Source organism: Vicia villosa, unplaced genomic scaffold (genome assembly GCF_029867415.1).
Source record: "Vicia villosa cultivar HV-30 ecotype Madison, WI unplaced genomic scaffold, Vvil1.0 ctg.000025F_1_1, whole genome shotgun sequence".
Lineage (NCBI taxonomy): Eukaryota > Viridiplantae > Streptophyta > Magnoliopsida > Fabales > Fabaceae > Vicia > Vicia villosa.
This window is the reverse complement of record NW_026704957.1, coordinates 1,434,620-1,457,361: the sequence shown is the minus strand read 5'-3', so window position 1 is coordinate 1,457,361 and position 22,742 is coordinate 1,434,620. Positions and strand designations below refer to the sequence as shown.

At 35.3% G+C, this 22,742-nt stretch overlaps 2 protein-coding genes and 1 pseudogene across 3 annotated transcripts; 1 reads left to right on the top strand and 2 right to left on the bottom strand.

The window, feature by feature from the left end:
• Positions 1-202: 202 nt before the first annotated feature.
• On the top strand, positions 203-3,902 carry LOC131622227 (psbP domain-containing protein 6, chloroplastic). Of its 2 annotated transcripts, XM_058893255.1 has the most exons (4): positions 203-598; positions 2,800-3,116; positions 3,204-3,390; positions 3,530-3,902. In XM_058893255.1, the coding sequence occupies exons 1-3, from the start codon at positions 223-225 to the stop codon at positions 3,372-3,374; spliced, it is 864 nt and encodes a 287-aa protein (XP_058749238.1). In that variant the 5' UTR covers positions 203-222; the 3' UTR covers positions 3,375-3,390; positions 3,530-3,902. The 2 variants fall into 2 exon arrangements, with proteins under 2 accessions (XP_058749238.1, XP_058749237.1); XM_058893254.1 differs by lacking the exon at positions 3,530-3,902 and having other exon boundaries at positions 204-598; positions 3,204-3,456.
• Positions 1,163-2,742, bottom strand: LOC131622137 (ATP synthase subunit alpha, mitochondrial-like; annotated as a pseudogene).
• Positions 3,903-4,462: 560 nt separating the features above from the next.
• On the bottom strand, positions 4,463-8,141 carry LOC131622226 (bZIP transcription factor 17-like). The gene is made up of 2 exons (XM_058893253.1): positions 6,037-8,141; positions 4,463-5,149 (listed from the first exon to the last, which is right to left on the bottom strand). The coding sequence occupies exons 1-2, from the start codon at positions 7,967-7,969 to the stop codon at positions 4,716-4,718; spliced, it is 2,367 nt and encodes a 788-aa protein (XP_058749236.1). The 5' UTR covers positions 7,970-8,141; the 3' UTR covers positions 4,463-4,715.
• Positions 8,142-22,742: the final 14,601 nt, after the last annotated feature.

Sequence of the window (22,742 nt, the reverse complement as noted above, 5' to 3'; positions counted from 1 at the left end):
TCTCCCTTCCCCTCCTTAAATTTGAACCAAACATATTTAATTAAAAATTTCCCCTCCCCTTCCCTCCATCTACTTCGAACCAAACACACCCTAAATAACTTAACTAGAATCAATTGACTTGCGATCAATTTTTTTAGCACATAATCAAACACTGTACAAGGAGTTCTACTATATGTGATGTGAAGCAAAATTGTGATCCACGTATCACATCATATTTTCACAATGGATAAGTTGCATACTGACCCAATCAACATTCAACCTTGTCCCTTCCATTCACACATTCCACTAATCGCAAAAATGGCAACATCTCTATTCACCTCCCTTCTCCCCTTCACTTCATCAACTACATCACATTCAAAGCTCTCACCATTTCGTTCATTCAGAGTCTCAGCTTCTGTCTCGGTTCCTGAAAATCACACTCCCAGAAGAGAATTCTTAAAGGGTGTTGCTCTTTCTCTCCCACTTATTGGTCTCACTGACCCACCTCACGCACAAGCTAGAGACGTTGCAGTTGGCTCTTTCCTCCCTCCTTCATCATCAGACCCTTCTTTTGTTCTCTTTAAAGCTTCTTCTAAAGATACTCCTGCCCTTCGAGCAGGTACATTCTTCTTTCAATTCAACAGTTTTCTTTTGCTCAAAATTAAATATATGGGTCAGTCAAGTAACTGGTATTTGCATAGTTCTGTTATTTAAGATATTCCCAATAATCTGAATAATTTGATGGACTATGATTTTGTTGCCTCTTCTGCATATGATTTGGCTCATTTTTTGATGACTAGGTTTTAGGAAATGTGATGATTTTTGTAGCATTAGCTATCCCTATCCTATCTGGGCTGCATATGGATTGTGTTACAAACTTATAATAGAAATATAAAAAATGGAAATGTGGTTGAGCCTAACTATTGCCACCACTTATGTAAGGTAAGGATTGCCTCCACTTGTAAAGGGGTTATAGTGGAAATTACCATGTTAAGAAATGTGGTTTGGCCTAACTCAACCCTACAAAACCGGCTTGTAGGGTAAGGATTGCCCCTCTTATAAACTTATGTTCTGATCATATATTGTCTGATGTGAGACTCTTAATATAGTGAGTATAGAAGATTGGCTTAAAGAATATAATGATGTGAGACTCTTAATATAATGAGTATAGAAGATTGGCTTAAAGATTATAATAACTGGCTAAAATATATTATTTAGAAAAATTTGTGCATCATAATTGGTTTCTGATTTTTATTTTAAGAATGCATCTGGTTCTTTTAATTCTAGTTTGATAGTGCTTAGAATGTCTCTTTCATATCGAACAATTTTTGTCTAATGGCATTCAATCACAGAATTCATTGATAGCTGCATAAATTACTAGAATTTGTTTTAAAATTGGAAGTGCCGCATATTGTGGCTGTTTCGGTACTTTGTTTGCATCTCTATTGAACAATGCCTGAGTCGCAGAATCAAAGTCTGAGCCAAGGCGGCCATTCTGCGATGTTGTGCCAATTCCAGTTTTAAATTTCCATAAACTCATTTCATAGCTTTCAACTGAGCGGCAGACTCGATTTTCCTGACAGATAACCAGACGTTAATATCAGGTCTAATATCACAATTAAAGACCTCTATTTCCAAACAGATTTGTCCATCCGTAATGGAAATAACATTGGTGGGAATATTGGCCAATATGTCTCCAGCTTGTATTTAAATATCGGGTAAGGTGGTCAAGCCACCTGCACTTGTCTGATCCGACTATTTTGGAACTCTTTCTAAGAGACGGGAATGTAAATAGAAAACATCGCCTAGGAAAGCCTCACGGCCTGGTGGTCGGAGTAACAATAATGACATTTGTCAATATGTCACGACCCATTCACTAAGAACATCATAGATTATTAATGCGTGGATTCCTATTATTACTGAAATATTCCCCAATGACACACACCCAAAATATGAGGCCAGAAATTGCAAAGGTGTTGGATTCGAAGCGGTGGCTGATACAAAAATGGTATATTCTGAAGCATTTGCTTCTGAGAGAATTTGAACTTAGTGTGCCACAATTAAGTGTTTCTCTCCGATCGCTACATAGATACAATACAATGTCTCACTCTCAAAGGTGGCCCTTGAGTTCATTTGATTTTGGTTTAATACAGTGTTGATAGATATAGCTGTTTTCCAGTTTGTCCGTCCCGAATATAAGTTTTTATTGACCACGGTGAATAGGAACCAAACTATCTACCACTTTTAACCATGTTTGCATAGCATAGCCTTTTCCGTAGAAACATCCACAATTGATCCAGTACATTTGACAAGATCCCCTTCTTTGACAGCAGTATCACTATCAAAGACAACGATTATGACATTTTTATTCTCTAGATTCAACACTATTCCTTTCACACCGCTGGATTCAATCCATTAACACACAGTCCAATCTCCAACTGAGACCAGTTGATCAATCCCATCCCCTTAAAAATTTGTGTAAAAGTTAGTAATATGACTTTCTAACAGAGTAGTTAGTTCTGCAGCTCTTACACATTAAATTGTTTATCCAAACGCACCGTTGATCTAATGGATACTTCTCAATAGTATCCTTAGAATTTACAACATGGATCTATGGCGGTTTATTAGGCTTAATTAGCATTTAGGTAGAAATTAACTGTGTACATTTCAAATTTATCTTTCTCCCTAATTCATAGTTGCTACATGGTTTCTGATTAGTTATCCATGGCCATCACTATGCCTTTCTCTAATGTATAAATTCATTTGACATTGTCTACTACTATTCTTTGCAATTGATAGTTTAGATTTAGTTCTTTGCAGGAAATGTGCAGCCATACCAATTCATCCTTCCCCCAACATGGAAACAGCTTCGTATAGCTAACATACTATCAGGAAACTACTGTCAACCAAAATGTGCAGAGCCATGGGTGGAGGTTAAATTTGAAGATGAAAAGCAAGGAAAAATTCAGGTAGTGGCTTCACCTTTGATACGCCTAACCAACAAACCAAATGCAACAATTGAGGACATCGGGAGCCCAGAAAAGTTGATCGCTTCTCTTGGCCCATTTGTCACCGGAAACACTTTTGATCCAGATGAGCTCGTCGAGATGTCAGTTGAAAAGCTTGATGATCAAACGGTATGTTTGCTTTCTATATATAGCCTATGTTGTCGAAACATTATGGAAACTATTAGTGACTAACATTACTGAAATTCATGTCTGCAGTACTACAAATATGTGCTTGAAACTCCATTTGCTCTTACTGGTTCACACAATCTTGCAAAAGCAACAGCTAAGGGAAACACTGTCGTTTTATTTGTGGCTAGTGCAAATGACAAACAGTGGCAAACTTCTGAGAAGATTCTAAAGACCATGCTTGATTCATTTAAAGTGTAGTTTTTTGTTGTTAAAGGTAAAGAAGATAACTTTACCTTTGGTTTATTCCCTTGTAGTTTTTGTTTATACACACGATTAATAAGCAAGAGCTGTGTTAATCCACATTTGAATTTTTTTTAATCTTGAGTTGAAATAAATTTTACTTGTTTTAACAGAACAACTTTGTCTTTGTAAATATCTGATCAATGAACCTTACCTTCTATGACCGCGGACGCTTCTCCAACATCTTGAGTCGACAGCCACCATCTTTGAAATGTGGATCCACTTCCTTCATTTTGGCACATCGACCTAATGCATGTACCTAATTTGAAGCTTGACCTCAAGGGCTTGCACAGTTGCGCTCGTACCTAATTTTATCTCTATGTGGTTAAAGCTTGCTTGGAAGTTCAAGCATTTGATATAGGGAAAAATATATAACATGTCAGTTTAATAACTAGTCGGACTTGTGACTAATCCGATGGAACTTTGTGTTGAAACACAGGAATTGGACCATATACAATTAAAAAGGACATAACATAAACAAGTAATTGGTGAAGTTGATTTTTCAGAAATTCAATGTGGCTTTATTTCTCAGCACCTAATTTTCATACTCTTGTTGTCTTCTTTGCAAGACCTTTTCTCATTGATGTTGAGTTCATAAAACAGGTTCATAAAATATAAAAAATTGATTCTACACTTCTTCAGACCAACTTCACTGCCCTTGTCATGAGTCAGGAGCATTTACCGAAGATGTTTGATGTTTTTATAAAATAAATTGTTTAACACTTCTTCACAACTTATAACTTTTGACAATCCTCTAGCCTAGAGCAAAACAACTGGTTTTAAGATAAGCAAAACAACTGGAGTTAAGATATTCAGTTTTAAGATATTCTCACAGCTTATAAATTTTGAATCCGCTGTGAGACCAAACCTCAAGCAGCAGAACATCTGGTTTTTCTTGGGAGAACTTCAGAAAATTTTGCAGTGACAAACCACTAATTCGGTTTCATGAATCATGAAATGTATAACTTTGTCACTGTTTTGATTCTTACTAAACACGTCTACAAATATCTCTTTTGACAATATAAACTGAATAGCAAATGAAACAATTTGTAAATTATAAGCGGGCATTTATTATTATTAAGTTTCTAAGAAAAGTCTCAACTCATACATGAACAGTTGATCAACGCCGGCTTTCCTAAAGTACAACTTTTTTTGTTTACACGAGGCCTGCTATTTTAAATATCTTGTTATGTACAAAACCGGAGCCTCATTTCTCTCCCTCCCAGAGTAGCCCACATCCCTTGTAAATAAACTATAACTCTAGGGTTAGATAAGCTTGTATCAAAATGGGGAGGGTGGTCAAACATAAGCAGTCACCAAAGGAGAAGCTCGAGGAAGACCACATGAGTAAGTCACATACTTGACACTGTCGAGCAGCACAACAACAAAAATCCGAGAGAGTGACTTTGGAGCCATCATACCATCAACATCACCATCTCCGGCCTCTTTGGGATCAACAAGAACTGAAACCACCATGGAAGACTTATTACCAGGGAGGTGGTCTTTTGGCAAAGTTCTTGCATGTTCTTCAGTTATGTTCAGTTTGGATCCAGGGAGAGGATCTGGGAGCCCATGGAGGATTCTTCTGTTTCTGCTCATGTTGATAGTGGTAGCATTGTGACGGCTTTCAGTAGAAATTTTAGTCACTGTTGTTGCTGGAACTATAGCTCCAGGAGCTGGAGAGGCGTCAAACTGAAAAACTTCAGTACACATGCCAGAACTTAGCATTGGACCTGCATCATGGAACCAGAAATATTGGTAAAACTTCAATGTTTATGTGCTTCAAAATCAGCAAGCAGGTACTTATTTGGGCATATAAAGCTTGTACAACCAGTAAAGGATATTAGCTTAAGCAGATTGAGAGGTGGACAACATGAAGGTGTTGTTTTCCATTCTTCTTGTACTGAGAAAGACATCTTAGATAATGACAATTACTATGGCATAAGAAAAGCTATATTACAAATACAAAAACGAACCAAAAATGCAACAGTTATGGGAAGTAATATTAAATAAGCACTATTAAAACTGAGTTAGTGATAGAGTTTGAGACTCGCAAGGAGTTCAACAAAACTATCTAACCAAGTTTGGAAGACGTCTTAAACAACCAAAGAACAACCAAACACAAAACATATGAGGTTAATATCAAAAGGCATCTCTTATACTCACACTGCCAAAATAGAAAAAACATTGAACCTATAGTATATGCTACCAAATGGCCAAAATGTGATTAGTAATTTTTCACAGCAACCAAGAAAACACAAGCAAAAGAGTGTGTCCCAAGCCTACCTAGCAATCTTTAGTGTGAAAATCAGACAGAAAGATAAAGTAAAAGCTGAAACACGTGCAACAAATTGAAAATTTCTGATTAGAGATTTTATAGAGCATCCAAGAAGACACAAGTCAGCAGAAGAGACTGGCATTATTTCTATCTAATAATCTATGAGGGGAAATTAAGACAGAGACGTGATAAACCTGTAATATGTGCTACAGATTGGCGAATTCGGATTAAACAGCAACAAGAAAAACATGATATAAATCAGCAAAAGAGAATGTATCATTTCTACTACCAAGCCACCAATAGAATAAAATTAGCAGACAAACATAATTAAAGGATCTTCACCTGCAATTCCTTCACGGAACCACTGCTGCATTTTACCATCAGTTGCAGAAGACTTCATATGGTCCTTCAAGGTTTTGGCTGAGCCAGAGCCAATAGCCCTTCTCTGTTCGGCAGAAACCCTATACACATTTGGATGCTGACCTCTATTTCTTCCAACTTCAGGAATAGCTAATGCAGAATCCCTAGCAATGGCCAAACCAGTTTTAATCTTCTCCTTTCCTTGAGCATCTTGTGATGCCATTGCTTTCTCACTGGCCATAATCGAATGGATTATCAAGTTTCCATCAATCTTCACCAACTTATCATTCCTAGGAACATACAAAGAAGCAAGAAGTGGCTCGCTGGCGTTGTCTCGATGACCAAAACAACTCGAGTTTTTCAGTTCATTCATTTCTTCACCTAGTTTCCGGCCTCTCTCATAATTGTTCCTATCAGAAACACCAAACCTTCCATTGGATAACCCCACTTCCCCATCCCTTCCAGATTCTTTCATAGGATCATTTACAGGCCAAATCCTACTTCCACCCTGACCATACAACCATCTATCACTAACATAACTAGACCTACCAGAAAGGTTATCAACTAAACCTCCAAACTTAAAATCTACCAAAGGAACAAGTCCGCCAAAAAGCAGGATACAGAAAAACAAACCCAACAAACTAATACTAGCAACCTTCTTAGTTTTCACCTCAGTCTTCTTAGTCTCAGTCTTCTTACTCTCGTTCTTTTTACTCTTAGAAGACACAGCTGGTTGCTGAGGTTTCAACCTTGGAATTGGAACCAAAGGAACCTGAGACCCTTGAGGTTTAACAACATAAGGAGCACAAGGCATCCAAGGATAAGGCATATGTGCCATTGGAGGATGAGGGTACATCCCAGAACCTGGTGGTGGAGGTGGACACATAACACCGCCACTCAATTGCTGTCTAAGTGTAGCATTCTCAGCCATGACATAAGTGATCTTACTACTTAAATCAGCAATTGTCGAATGCATCGATCTCACCTTCTCCTCAAGCTCCTCCACATAATGCTTCTTCCTCTGCCTAGAAAGCTGTGCACTTTCTCTATTCCTCATCAACCTTGCCTTCCTCTTCTCATCATCATCTTCAATTCCATCAAAACCAGATTGAGACTGCTGCTGTGGTTGGATCTTGTTTTCCATTGAGGACGACCTTCTACTACATTTTGGGGTTCTATTCTCAGCACTTACATGGCTATTTTCTTTCTTCCTCTTCAGATCAGAGCCTTTAACAATTCCCTCCACTTTTACACCCTCTTCCACAGCTGCATGTTCACGAGAAGATGAAATATCCCTCTCATAACTGCCAGAGTCATGTGACGGCGAGTTCATGGCTTCATATACACCAGATCCACCATTCCCCGATCCCTGAGAAGAAACCGGTCCATTCGAGGACTCATCCCGGTCGCTAATTTCAGTCTCCGGCAAAGGAATGGTCGAAACTTTAACATCAGCATCAACATCAACCGAGTTATCTTCAGCAGAAACCGATTCTGAATTAAGAAACCTAGAAACACCTTGGCTCTGATCGCTTTGACCACCAGAAACCACAGAAACACCTGATCCCGGCGAATCGAAATTCTTCGGAGAACAATTACCATCACCATTGATACAATCACCAATCATAGGCGAAATTGGAGTGCCATTAGTATTCTGGTTCCATGCTTCAGAAAGAAGAAAATCATCCGTACCAGCAGGGATGGAGAGATTTTCAATATCGTCAAAGGTGAACTCGAAATCTCCCAACGGAAATTCCAGATCGGAAGGGAGAGGCTCTGAATCAAGGGCATCTTCGTTGAAGAAATCCTCTAATGAAGGGACAGGGATGTTGTTGAACTGACCGGCGAAGTCATCGAAATCCATATCGGACGACAATTGCTCCGGCGGTTGCGCGGCGAGGGTAGGATCAGACATGGATTAGGGTTTTGGAGAACGAAGAAGGTTTCAGCAATTTCAGAATTGAGGGTTTGGGTCGTTATTTGAAGTCGTGCGCGTGATATCACGCGTTTCAGAACCGGGTTCTCGGTAGTTTCTGCAAACTACTGCTACTGTTTTTGTTTGATTGTTTCACAGATGCGAAAAGATAACACACACAAAGACATATTAATAACTGTGTAAAGTAATGGTTAATTCCCACATAAATTTTATAGTAATATTATTTTACTATTATTTTGTCTCTTCTTCAAAGAAAACATTTAAAAATATTTATTACAAAAATAAAGGTGTCAATAAATCAAAGATAACGTGGTATTTACAATAGCAATAAATAAAATAAAATAAAAACAGTCAAAAAAAAGTATATTTTGATTTTCTATCATTTTTATTGTTTTAGAATAAAGTGATTTTAAGGAATGTATAATTTAGTAAAGAGAAGTTAATTTATTTTGTTTTTTCATATTAATTATATTTACTTTAAATTATGAAATGGATTTGTTATGAATTGAATATTAAATTCATTTATATTTTAGTTGATGCATCAATTGAATAATAAATAACTTTTTTTTTAATTTTGTTAAAAAATATTAAAAGTCAAATCTATAATTTATAACTTTTATAGATTTCTAAATTTTATAAAATAGTATAATTATATTATTTTACTATTATTTTGTTTATTCTTTAAAAAATATTTAAAAATATTAATAAAAAGATAGAGGAGTCAACAAATCAAAAGATAATGTAATAATTACAAGAGCAATAAAATAAAATAAAAACGGTCAAAAAACCATATGTTTGATTTCTATTAATTTTATTGTTATCTCTCTTATTGAATGGTAAAAAAAAAATTTAAAAGATAAATATAATGAATGACTATATAAATAATATAAATAAATTTTTCAAAAAAAAATTATATCATAGATAAATTAGATTATATAAATTAATTAAAATAATATTTTAAAAGATAAACATATCGAATGATTATAAAAATAATATAAATAAATAAATTTTGTAAAAAAAGTATGTGTCACATATAAATTTGATTATTTAAATTAATTAAAATAAATTTTAGCATTATAAAATAGTAATATGTCAAAAATATTATTTTATCAGATAAATATAATTTATATATACAATTTTGTTTAGAATTAAGTGACGACATTTAAATATTAATTAATAAATATTTTTGTCCATGTTTAATGATCAAAATATGATAAAGATAAATAATATAAAAGAGTTGAATAAAGATATGATATGATTTGAACAAGGTATATTATTATTTTATCATTTTTATATGCATATTTATTACAAACTTTTTTTTTACTGACATTTTATTACAAACTTAATAATATTAAATTATTATATTTGTAAAATTATATTACTCATGTACAGAGTTACATACTTTTATTTAAAATTAATTTTTTAATTTTAACTCTAATTTAAATTTTAATTGATTTAATTACAATTTTATTCTTCTTATTTTAGCAATTTATAATATTGATTTCTCTTTTTTAAAATTTAAAAGAAACCACTGTTTCATATTTTGTATTGAAAACTAATGATATGTATTTTTTTAATGATGTCTAAATTTAACTTATCAATCTATCAAAAAGAAGAAAACCTAAAGAAAAGTATGTCTAATTTATTCTTTACAAAATCATTTGTAATCTTAATAAAGATAGAATCAAAAAAATTGTGGAACTTGTATTTTTTTTTTTTAATTAAAACTGACACTTATTCATTGAAATTAATAGAATACATTGAATAATACAAATTCAAAATCGCTATAAACTGAAAAATGATGAATCTTCGAACAAACTCACAACACCCATGTTAATAGCATATAACAGCAAAATGCCTACAAATATGATGAAATTGAAATGCTCGGAATATCCATGTCTCCGAGTCTGCAGCATTGACGACGTCAAAGTCATTGATTGAATATGTACTAAGTTGAAACTAATATGTCAATCTGAACCAAACAAACACCGCACCAAGACGGGAAAATAAAATAACACTACAATAAGACGATGACCAAGACAATGTCGCACTAAGACGGCGAAATCACAAAGAAAAAAACTAAAAATATATGTGAAATCACTTATTTCAATGAAAAAGAAAGGGAAAATGATTTAGAGGGGATTTTGGATCAAAAAATTGACTATAAAACCACCTCTCTTTAGTGGATGAAGAAAAAGAGAAAGTTATAGGTTAAGAAAGAAGGGAGGTGGTTGCTTGCTAGCACTGCTTGCGATGGTGGAACTTGTGTTGATAACTATATTTGCAACAAAAACAAAATTAGCACAATATTTTCCTTTCTTATATATGTGATTGATCCTGATATTAGTGTTGTTAGTTGGATCCATGCACGAATACCATCTGTTTTGAAGCCTCCAAAGAACTAAAAGAGACTTGTTCTATATAAAGCTTGAGTCAACCATGAATTTTTCCAATTTCTATAGCTTTCAAAATAGTAGAGAATTCGGTATAAATAGATGAACCAGATATTAAGTTTTCTACAAAGGCTAACATAAAATATGAATGTTTTGCTTTCTCCTTAGACAAAGCCAAAGCCCTTTGGCAAAGTTGCATTGGAAAACAAAATTTAATTTGTACTCTCCGCTTTTAAGTTGCAAAGATAGCATTTGAAGGCCATTGAGATGCCTCTTTTCATTAGCACTGCATCAGATGGGATTCTACCATACATGATCCTCCGCACAAGTGTTAACTTATTTGGAGGGATGGCATTGCTTCAAATAGCTTTAGCCCAAACGTTGCAAGGGAACTACTGGACTTGAATGTGTAAGCATCTTTTAGTATGAGCACACCAAATTTAGTTTTGTTCCAAATTAAAAATTCTCTATAAAGATCATTGCAGGGGTGGAACAGGTGGGATCATATGAGGCGGAAAAGGAAACCATTCATTCCACATAGGAGGGAGATCCCATCGACCCTCATGGATGAATTCATAGATAACATCATTAGCTTTGATGCCTTTAAGATGAAGAAAATCCATAGTAGTATTTAGAATTAAGGGACAGCCACTCCAAAAGTCCGTCCAAAACCTTATTGGTTTCTTTGAACCAAGATACCAACTTGTATTATTGTCAATAATAGAAAATTATGCCTTCATTCTAGTCCAGATTAATGAGAAAATATGATACTTGATAATATCATAAGATCTTAGAATTCTATTCTTGAAGATGGGTAGCCTTAAGACTCAATATTGTTCATCATATCCCATCCTAACTTGAGATTTGTGGCCTCATTTTAACAGACTAACAATATCAAACCAAGGTCACCACTATCATAAGGTTGGCAAGTTTTCTTTAGTGCCACCATTAATGATTTCAAGTTGTGAGTATCTCCAGACCATATAAAGTTCTTGCAAGCCTTTCAATTATTTTGAAAAGAGTCACATGCCAAGAGTAGATTTTAATGGTGTACGTTATCATGCTTAGTAAGATGGACTTTACCAAAGTCAATCTCCTTGCCATAAATAATAGAGATCCTTTCCAGACTGACATTTTGGCCAGTATTCTGTCAGTTATAGGAAGCGGGTGAGTCGATTTGACTCTCTCTTTAAAGATATAGGAAGGTGTTGAAAGGGAGATTTCATGTGTTAAAACAAGTGTTCCAAATGTTATATTAATATAAATACTATTGGGGATATTTTAACCTTTAATTCAAGTTTACTATGTTTAAATGTTTAGGGGTAAGATCGAAAGTCGTCCATACTTAAGATCAAACTTGATTAGTTTTTAACCGAACAAAAAGGGCGAAAGCAATTTATTTGGTTAAATAGGGATCTTTGACACTTTTTTAGAAAACGATTTTGAAACTATTTTTGGACGTGTTTATGGGTTTGAAATCTGATTCTTGGCCAAAAGCCAAGAATCTCTTTAAGTTAAATTTTCCAATTTAAAGTCACTTTTCTACTAAGACAAGTAATTGATTTCTTAAAAATAGGTTCACTACTTTAACGCAATGCGCACTGTTCATATGTGACAAATGAATGGGTAGACTTAAAGAGTAAACTCGGTTCTTAGTACGCGAAAACGACAAGTTCCTATTAAATTGTTCCTTTCTATAAGTAGAAAATATTGTCCCATAAACAATTCTATCCATGTGTAACTGGAACGCTGTTTGATATACTTGAATTACATTCGAACCTGTTGCTCTTATCTGCTATTTACTTTATTCCTTTATTTTCTTGCACTGCACTCATATCAAATATTCTCAACCTTGAGACACCAAATTTGAATTTCTGCATTTCTCAACCAAATGCAATAATGTAAAGATCAAAGTTGCTCAGAATTTCACCACGAGTTCAAAAATGTAACTAACATAAATTTATTTTAACTGTAGCTCTCTAATTTTAAACAAAACTAGAAAATTATAGAAATTTCAAACAAAAATTAAATGATATATAGTATCAATCAATGGCAGATAAGTGAGGTATTTCACTCCTCATATCATGACAAACATAATAGAATCGAGAATTGCTCAAAATGATGCTTTAATCATGAAGTTTCAAGTCTAGAAAACTTACCTATGATAAGCACTTCTGGAGATGGCTTGATGATCCCTACAGCTTCAGTGAGGTCCCAAGAATGTGTTTCAATGCTTACATTGCTTTGAGAACGCTTCAATACTTCTGACCACCTCAAGTTGCAACTTTGAAAAAGTGAGTTTTGGAGATGTTGATAGAGGTGTTACAGTTGGTGTTTAATGCATAAAAAAGTTTCTATATGCTATATGGAGTGTTTTTGGATGATGAGTTTGTAAGAAACTTGCAAAGGAAATGAATTTCAAAGAATTGGACTTTGAAGCTTCAATGGAGTTTCAAAAAACCAATTCTGAGTTGCAGAGTGTTTGGGGGGATTGAGATTTGTGTAGGTGTGTTTTAAAGTGTTGCGAAGGCCTCTATTTATAGGGAAAATTGAAAGCGTGAGAGATGATCAGATTTGAAGTTTGGATTTCATGGTTTAGGTTGAAATGCAAGTATGGAGTTACATGGATTATGGTGGTTTCAATGCATAGCTTGAGTGACTTTGGAGATAATAGGGAGGCCTTAGGTGTTACTTTTGAGTTTGTTGATGAAGTGTGATCAGAGGTAACAAGGTTTGGGCTCAATACAAAGTGATTTGTGATTAAAGCTTCTTTACCAAAATGGAAGTCATGAATTTAAGCTTGAAATGGAATGAAACTTTGGATAATGATCAAATCAATTGGACAATTCTCTTTAGACTTGTGTAAATCTCTGATTAAGGAGAGATTTAGAAGCAATAGGGTATGTAATTAAGGGATTTTATAAAAGGTGTGAAAAAAACTAGAAGGGGGGTTTGAATAGCGTTTTTAACAAACAAAAATTTGATAAAAAAACAACTCCCCTCTTCAAACAACAAACTCTTTACTCTTGATAATAACTATAAAATGCAAGAAGAAAAGAACAATGCATATTTATACTAGTTCACTTGAGAAACGCTCAAGCTAGTCTAGTCCACCCGCCAAGTTGATTTCGCCTCTCTCAATCGAGGTCTTAATCCACTATAACCAAACTGATTACAATTGCATGGGTAACCGCTGATGACTAACACTGCACAAGCTATCCGCAAGTGACTAACAATACAATGCACAAACTACCCGCAAGTAACTAACAATATAATGCACAAGCTATCCGCAAATGATTAACAACAATGCACAAGCTACCCGCAAGTCACTAACAATAATGCACAAGCCACTCGCAAGTGAATAAAAACCTCTAAGACACACTAGTCCTAAACTTCCCAATACTTCTGACCAACAGGTCTCTGGAGGAACAATCAAACAACTGTTTGATATAGTGTTTGTTTATAGATAAATGCTTCTACACAAGTTGAATGTAAATGATATTTCAGATTCTAGACTTAAGAGTATAAAGCTATGAACAGTCTTTCAAGAATGAATAATATCGTGAATTAGCAGCTTTCTCTTTGAGTCTCCAAGCCCTTTATATAGCCAATATAATAATATATCCGTTGGAGGGCAGTTTTGGAATTTCCAGAAGTTTGGCGGCTTGAACGTAGTGGGAGACAAGATAGTACGCAATGTTCGTCCATTCACAGTAGTAAAACGAAACATTCGTTTGTACCTCGTACTACATAAAGTTATCTTCTAATCTTCTTGAACTTCAGAGGCTGACATCATGAGTTGGAAGAAAGAAAATAAGCATTTGAGTCTTCAGAACTTCAAGTCTTCAGAATCTTTAGAACCACGTCTTCATAGTCTTCAACACTTGGTCTTCAGTATCCTTTATCTTTGGAAACATGAATCTTTAGATCTTCAAGTCTTCAGAGTCTTTAGAACTGTGTCTTCAGATTGGTTTCTTCAGACTACGTATCAGAGTGACAACTTCAGAGGCTTCTAAAGAGTTTTGCTACTCTTCATCAGAACTTGTGTAGCGCAGATGCGGAACTTGGTATCTTCTGATGTATTGGCCACGCCTTTCATCAGATACATAACCTGTTTGTTAAAATCTCAAAGCAACAAACATTAGAGTACCAAAATTATTCATATAAACATAGTCAATGTTATCATCAAAACTCAAAGATATATTGCAAAACCAAATCTTGTTCTAACATCTTAAAATGGTTTACAACTTGGTTGGTCATGAAAATGGACCTCAAGAATAACTTCATGGTGCCATCTTCTCAAATTTGATTCTCTTAGCTCAAGTATGATAAATTCATGCTAATGGACATTTTAGAAAGATGAGATAACCCTTTACAACTTTCATGCTTGGATTTTGAAGAGATTCAATCTCGATCATGGATATAATTTGCCATCAACTTTGGAAAAAATAAGCTCCTTTGACACTTAGAAATTTTTCTGTGTTGGAACTTTTACAACTTTGAAACTTCATTTTTGTCAACTCATATCTTCCAATCCTTATGGGATTTTTTATTGATTCCTTCTACAATATTGAAGTTTTATGCATAATCTTTGAGTAGAGACCTTGGGCATGAAAAATGGTGTCTCGAGGAAAAAGTTACAAGCCTTCAAAGTAGGTCACTTGAACATGAATTTTGTGGACTTAGTAAAAATTTCAAATTCTTCACTCTTGCCCTTTTTGCAAGTAACTTCCAATTTCTTGATTCCACTTGATCAAATTGTTCTACCAACCATATTTTCATGATAATTGACCTTGAGAGTCTGTGGTTGACCAAAAATTTGAAAAGTCAAAGTTGTTTCTTAGAAAGTTTACTTTTTCACCCGATGAATTGTAATCTTTCCAACATCAATGAATCAAATTCCTCTAACTAATTGAATCACATGAATGGACTATAATGAATTATATGAGAACTTTGAATCATGTTTCAATTTAAGCGATCATTGTAACACCCCAAATCTACCCGATAATTATACGGAAAATCAGAGTATAAAATTCAAAACATACAATCATTTGGGATATCACATATTCGTCATTCAAAAAAATTACGGCTTAATTGCCTTCACATAGATACATAGCACAGGAATTTAAAACGACAATTAAATCATTACTCAAAATCACTTTGTTCAAATTAACCAATCATCTCGCAGCGGAAACAACAAACTTCATGAATATTCAAATAACGTGGTAGCATCTTTGCACGGTAACTTTAAGTTACAAATTAAACCAACACCATATAAAATTCAGCAAATAAAATAATAATTAAAATAATCGTTTATCCCCGCGAGTGCTACGTATCAGAGCGACCACTGACTCAACTCACAACGTCTAAATCTTCATCAAGCTATCACCTGCACGTTACCAGTATAAAGGTAACGGCGAAACAAAAGAAAGGGGTGAGACATCAAACAATATAAGCAAGTTGATAATAAACAGTATATTTTGGTTCAAGTTATAATAATTATCGCTTTGCGGTATAATCGTTATCGTCTAGTTTACTTCACTGTTTCAATCAACAACACAAGTCACAATATCTCACATAAGGTCATATTCAAAGTTCACAACAAGTCAAATAAATTCACACATCAAAACACATAACATCATTATCACACAAATGAAATGCGACTCTAACAAATGCACATGCATGTGGTACCCAAGGCTTCAGCCCCCATCGCCAATTGCCAATAAATAGAGGCATCAAAACAGGCATAAGCATTCGTCGCTGTTTGCCAATCCAGGACGTCGCTAAAACATGCGAATCATGAGACACTGATGAAATGCAACAAATCACAAACATCACAAAACAATGTCGCGAGGCATACGCCTATATCACAAATATTACCAATAATTAGAGGTAACTCAACGTCCCTTTATTTACTGCATTTTGCAATAATCACAAACACATCGCCAAACATCGTCACAAAGGTATTCGCCTACATAGCCAAAATATATCAATAATTATTGATAAACAATCGTCACCTTAAATCCTGCACTTCATAAAAAGAACAATTCTACAACAGTCCCTACAAATTTAAAGTGCTCAAAAACACTTTACTGACAAGCCTTACATATAAGAATAACCCTTATGAACTTAATTGACTAATGGTTTGACTCAAGTAATAATAAAACTCTAAAGGGTCAAATACCTTTAATATTAATTTTATAGATTATCAGATTTTACGCTAAACAACTCGAAAGAAACTCTGGCAACCCTATTGACAACTCTATCAGAATTGAAAATAATTTAAGTTAACTAAATAGTCCAAATATTTAGCTCTAGCTCAAAAACTCCTAAATATATTATATTAATAATATTAGATTATTATTATTATTATTATTAATTAAAAACATGATGCTGCAAGTGAATGAAACGTGAAGTTACATTGTATTCCATGAGTACTGCCGCTACAGTGCATATGTGTTAGAGAGTATAGGATAAATATTTCTAGTATCGTCTCCTCAGGGATTGATGCGATATTATCGCCGTTCTACAGCTTAGTGTATTTTGAGTTAAGATTCGGGACGTTTTTAGTGTCATGAAAGATAAATAGCATGAAAAGAAATTAACGACAATAATTTAGGATTTAAAAACGGTTTGGTAAAACTGTGTCAAGATTAGTTTTCGTTAGCTTGCTTTTGTATATACTCTGATGATCATGTATATGAACATATCAATGATTAATACAATCACGTATCCTCTCGATACTGTTTATCTCTAAAGCAGTGTCGTGATTGTTATTATATTAACCGTCAGATGATCTCTCATGCCGACAGTTGACATAATAACCTTTAAAGTTTGATACAAGTGATTATCAACTCACAAATCTATCTCTAGAGTTTGATTGTTGATAGATGAATACCCTTTTGGTCAAGATTTGAAACATATCTCTCAATAGTGTATCAAAACAACATATAAACATGACTACAAAGATATTCACCATATATTAATCACCAACAAGGTTCATATACAAAAGATCAAGCTAAATACATACTCTACAAGCTAACTACCTCTAATCTTGACACATGAGGAGTTTAGCTATCCATAGCTTCAACAACAAACATCAGCACAAGACCTCCTAGCATAGAAATTCAAAGATGATGAAGAAAAATGCTTGAGAAATCTTGAAGATTTATGAGTTTTTCTCTCCTCTTCTCTTGCCCTAGAGTGTATGGTTGGTAAGAATCAAAAGAACAAGATAAGGATCCCTCAAAAATATCTCTAAGTGCCTAAAAGTAGCCACTTGAAAAAGTACCGCCGCTTAGCGCCCAGACTGCCGCTAAGCGGAGCACCAAAAATATCTGCTTCCACGCTGGAGACCGCTAAGCGGGCTGAGGCCGCTAAGCGGGACTTGCTGAGCACAAATTTTCCTTTCGCCCCTGGAAAGCGCGCTTAGTGGCCGCTGAGCGGCCCTTGCTGAATCAAACTTCTTCATTGAGCCTCCAAACTTGCTCCAAAATGCATCCTTACCTCCTATTACTTCCCAAAATGCATAGAACCTACAAAAAACATAAGAAAAGCTTAAAAATACTATATTTACTACTAAACTCGATTTTATTTATTTACACGATTACGAATCAAAATTAAATAGAAAAGTAATGAGAAAAGTTATCAAAATACCACAAAAGTTTATCAACAAATATCCACATTTTGGATTCTAACAACTCTCCCTAACTTTGACCTTTGTTTGTCCTCAAACAAGAACAACTCAACAAGCACAAACAAAATAGTATTTACAAGGTTAGCAACATAAAGAGAATGGTTCAAACTTGACTTACATGCATGCTCCATAACCATCCCTTGCTTGTACAAGATCAAAACATGAATATGAGCTAGATTCTAAATACAAACACTTCACCACACTTGCATTTATCAAAATGATGTTCAAACTTGAATCACCTACAATCAACTTCAAAAATGAAGGACAAAGTGCTATAATCATGTTAGCACAAGGGACTTATCACTCTCCCTAGCAATTATGCACATTCAAGACAATTCATACATTCATCTAAACTAAGTAACAAAAGTGATAGAAACAAAGATCACGAGGACTTTTTCGGTTGTAACTTGGCTTGGTTCCAAACAAGTGTCATTTCTACATGGCCAATGAATCAAAAAGGGACAATCGCATGAAGAGCATTTATTGAATCACATTATTTACACAAACATTCTTATTTCTCCCTTTTGACTTTACAACACTACAATGCATTCTTTCTTTTATCTTTGATTTTTCAAAACCTTATAATTTTTCTTTTCTTTTTCAATTCATTTTTTTTCTTTGTTATGAATGCATTGTTCTATTATATCACCATTTCCTTTCTTTCTTTTTCTTAAATAAACTCCTCTCCCCAACTTTGAACAATTCAATAATTCAACACAATTATGCTCTTCATTTAAGATTTAAGTACAATAGAGTTCAGTGTCTACCAAAGAAAGTATTTTCCAAGTGAGTCAAAAGTTTTCTTTATTTGCTTTTCTTCAACAAGCTTAATAATGGAGAACTTACTAGCTTGTCGGTTCTCATTCGACTCACTTGGCAACATCAAAATTTAAGGCTCAAAATTGGTTTCAATTGATCATACTCTCACATGTGGCTTTTGGAAGGTGGTTTTTCTCGTACTACACAAAAAAAAATTCCTCGATCACTTCTAAGTTCTAACACTTTAAACAAAGCAGATTAAGCATGAATCGTCCCAGTTAACACCAATTGCTAGCACACACAAAAGTTTATAGTACACAATGGAAAGTCCTCTCACTATGTAGTTATGTCCTAACTTGATTCAAATATGAACAAAATCTTTCAAATGCAAAGTGATGACAAGTTTTTGTATAAAGCACCTAAATCATATTCACACTAATATCTACAAAGCAAGAAAATCGTTACCTTAGCATGCACCGCATCAAGATCATTATCATCACCATCCAACTTTGATGTTACAACTCTTCGATGAAACTTTGCTTGCTTGAGTTTTCTATTCATCACAAGGACAAACAACAAAATTTCTTATAATTACTAATTTTATATTAAAACATAATTACTACTATTATTAACACATACTTACTACTATTATATTATTAATACTATCATAATATTACTAGTACTATTATACTTACTCTAATTATATTATATAACTACACACACTTAACATTATAACAAAAAACACCAAATATAACACACACCTAATATGATATAATATATTAGAGACAAATTGCCAATGGCAAATGCCTCAAAGCTGTCTTAGTAGCACCATTTGCTACTTCATTACAACAAAAAACACACATCCCTAAGGATGGTAACAAAACAATCCAACTAAAACTAAATATTCACCACAAAATTAAAATACTACTAAACAAAACACAATAAAACACAACAACATCACCACAAAAGTATCATCACTCATCACCATCTTCCTCTCCTTCTTGATTTCCTCCTTCACCTTCCTCTTCATTAGCTCCTCCCCCATCCCTAAAGAATGGCCTATCCTCCGGATAGTTACAAATGGCCTCATACTGCTCATTTGTAGTAAACGATGTCGCACTGGAAGGATCACTCATCTTCAGGTACAAGCGGTGCAAAGAGTCATGAATGGTCGCTTCCGACCTCCGCAAAGCATCCATATAATCTCAACTGTACCTGCACGCCAATTGTTGATTATACTTTGCCGGATTGGCAGGAGGAGCTACTGCTTCCGGTTGTGGCTGAAAATGACCCCTCGCTCTTGGCCTTGGAGAACAAAACCGAACAACATAAGCATCATCCACCTTACTAGTAATAGCCATCTGAACCTCATCTAGAATCTCCACCCTAGCCCTCCTGCACAATCCCATAATCAAAGCAGGATAAGGGAGTTGACCAGCAAGTCGACTCCCTAAAGCATGCCCACTAGAAGCCACCTCTCGCATCTCCTCAGAAATGATCTGAGCAATGTCAATTTCAATACCTGTCATCATAGCAAATAACAAACAAGAGTTAGCTAATGTGAGGTCACTGTTGTGGCTCTTTGGCTTCAAGTTGTTCAGAAGCAAGGTCAAGTATAGTTGAGCCATCCTATTCATGTTCCCACGGTCCATCTTCACTGGTATGCCAGCCGGGTTAAGAGAAAAACCACGACTCTCAAAAGAAAGGACCTCTGCGACTTCTTCCATATTCCATTGCCTTCCTCTATGCATCCTTGCATACTCACAACCATTTTCAGGAAAAGCCATTGGATCACCAAGGTAAGAACTAATAGCAGCCCGATTGAATGAAATGGCTCTCCCCCTCACAACTGTTTTGTGCACATACTTTGTATCTTCCGTAGGCATTGCATTCGCATAAAACTCCCTCACAATATCAACATTAATGTGAGTGTTCGGCTGAAGAAGAACATCCCACCTACGGTTGTGCATGTCTTCCACAAATTGCCTATACTCCCCATTAGGCTTGAGGTCAAAGATTTTCTCCGGTAAAATTTTTCTTCCGCACAATCTTCCAAACCACTCTTGATGCTCAGCACTCAAAAACCTTGCATTGTCAAATTGGGGTGCTTCGGGAACGGGAGCTTGTCCAGAACTAGAGCCTGGGAATCGTCCTCTTTTGCTTCGGCTTTGGCGAGAAGTCATCTGCACATTACAACAAAAAGCACACCACACTGTTAAACACATAATATTGCAGTTAAACATAGCTAACTAATGGTGCTGGACCCAAGTTTGAATGCCTGAACTGAACTGAACCAGAAACATAAACATTTTTCTGTCATCAGCATCAGCCGCTTAGCGGGGTTACGGCCGCTCAGCGGCCCTACGATTTCTCAGAAAAATTCTGCAGAAACGCAGTCTGCTATAACTTGCTAATTCCTACACTTTCTTCACTCCTTCTGCATCAAATATGGCAACCAGTGATGAATGCTAATACTAACTCTACTCCTAATCACTAAACTAACCTAATTTACACAAACTAGGGTTTTTAACACACATATTCCAGAAATTAGTTCACAAAACAACAACCTAATCACAATCTAAACCAAAATCTATATTTATGAACAATTCTAAACATTACCTACTACTACTATCAATTTACACAAAAAATTTCAAAGAAAATAAACAAAACATTTACCTTGCAAACACAAATGAAAGAGATAATTGAAGGAAATGATTTGAACACAAGAACTTCCTTCCAAGAATGGATGCAAAGATTGAATTAGGAAAAGAGGGAACTTGGAACACTTGAAAATTTGGGGAGAAATGAGGTGGCTAGGGTTTCTGGCCGCTCAGCCCCTCATAACTTGTTTCTCTTATGACCTGGGCCGGGTCAGACCCTCTGGCCCACTAAAATTTTTTTCTGCATTTTTGTTTGGCCGCTTAGCGGCGTGACGGCCGCTTAGCGGTATCAGTAAAATTCTGTTTTCTGCAGAATTCTCAGCAGTCCCCCAAGCCCCGATTTTTCCCGGCTTTCCTAACGGTCACAACACACACAAAGCATAAAATACTTACAATGTTGGGGTGCCTCCCAACTAGCGCTTTGTTTAACGTCGGTTAGCTCGACGGTCCGAGGCGGCTTTACGGATCAAAAATCGGAACGGATTCCGAACTTCGATCGACTTCACCACCAAGATACGGCTTGAGTCTTTGGCCATTCACAGTCCAACTTTCATTTGTCGTCGGATTTTCAAGCACAACCGCTCCATAGTTTTTTACTTCCTTGATTCGGAACGGACCCGACCACTTCGACTTTAATTTGCCCGGAAACAACTTCAACCTTGAATTAAACAATAGAACCATTTGGCCTTCTTTGAACTCCTTCTCCACAATCTTTTTATCATGATACCCCTTCACTTTCTCCTTGTAGATTTTGTTGGATTCATAGGCTTGTAATCGCAATTCTTCCATTTCAAGCAATTGCAATCTTCTCATTTCACCACTTGCCTTAGGATCAAAGTTAAGCAACTTCAATGCCCAAAATGCCTTATGCTCCAATTCCACAGGTAAATGACAACTCTTCCCGTAAACCATTTGAAACGGAGTAAAACCAATCGGTGCCTTGTATGCCGTACGGTAGGCCCATAAAGCATCATCCAACTTCTGTGACTAATCCTTTCTTGACGAAGAAACTGTTTTTTCCAAGATTCTTTTGATCTCTAGGTTGGACACTTCGGCTTGACCATTAGCTTGTGGATGATAAGCTGTTGTTACCTTGTGCTTCACACCATATTGTTGTAAGACTTTTTCAAGTTGTGTGTTGCAAAAATGTGAGCCACCATCACTAATGAGAATCCTTGGTGTTCCAAACCTTGTAAAAATGTTTTTCTTCAAGAACTTGATTACGGTCTTTCCATCCGCCTTTG

What these genes read in the sequence shown, in the direction of transcription:
- LOC131622226 (XM_058893253.1), bottom strand. Translation starts at nt 7,969, where the DNA reads ATGTCTGATCCTACCCTCGCCGCGCAACCGCCGGAGCAATTGTCGTCC. An exon ending in GTTCCGTGAAGGAATTGCAG is followed by an intron (nt 5,150 to 6,036) that starts GTGAAGATCCTT and finishes TCCATGATGCAG; the next exon opens with GTCCAATGCTAAGTTCTGGC.
- LOC131622227 (XM_058893255.1), top strand. Translation starts at nt 223, where the DNA reads ATGGATAAGTTGCATACTGACCCAATCAACATTCAACCTTGTCCCTTC. An exon ending in TACTCCTGCCCTTCGAGCAG is followed by an intron (nt 599 to 2,799) that starts GTACATTCTTCT and finishes AGTTCTTTGCAG; the next exon opens with GAAATGTGCAGCCATACCAA. An exon ending in AAAAGCTTGATGATCAAACG is followed by an intron (nt 3,117 to 3,203) that starts GTATGTTTGCTT and finishes TCATGTCTGCAG; the next exon opens with TACTACAAATATGTGCTTGA.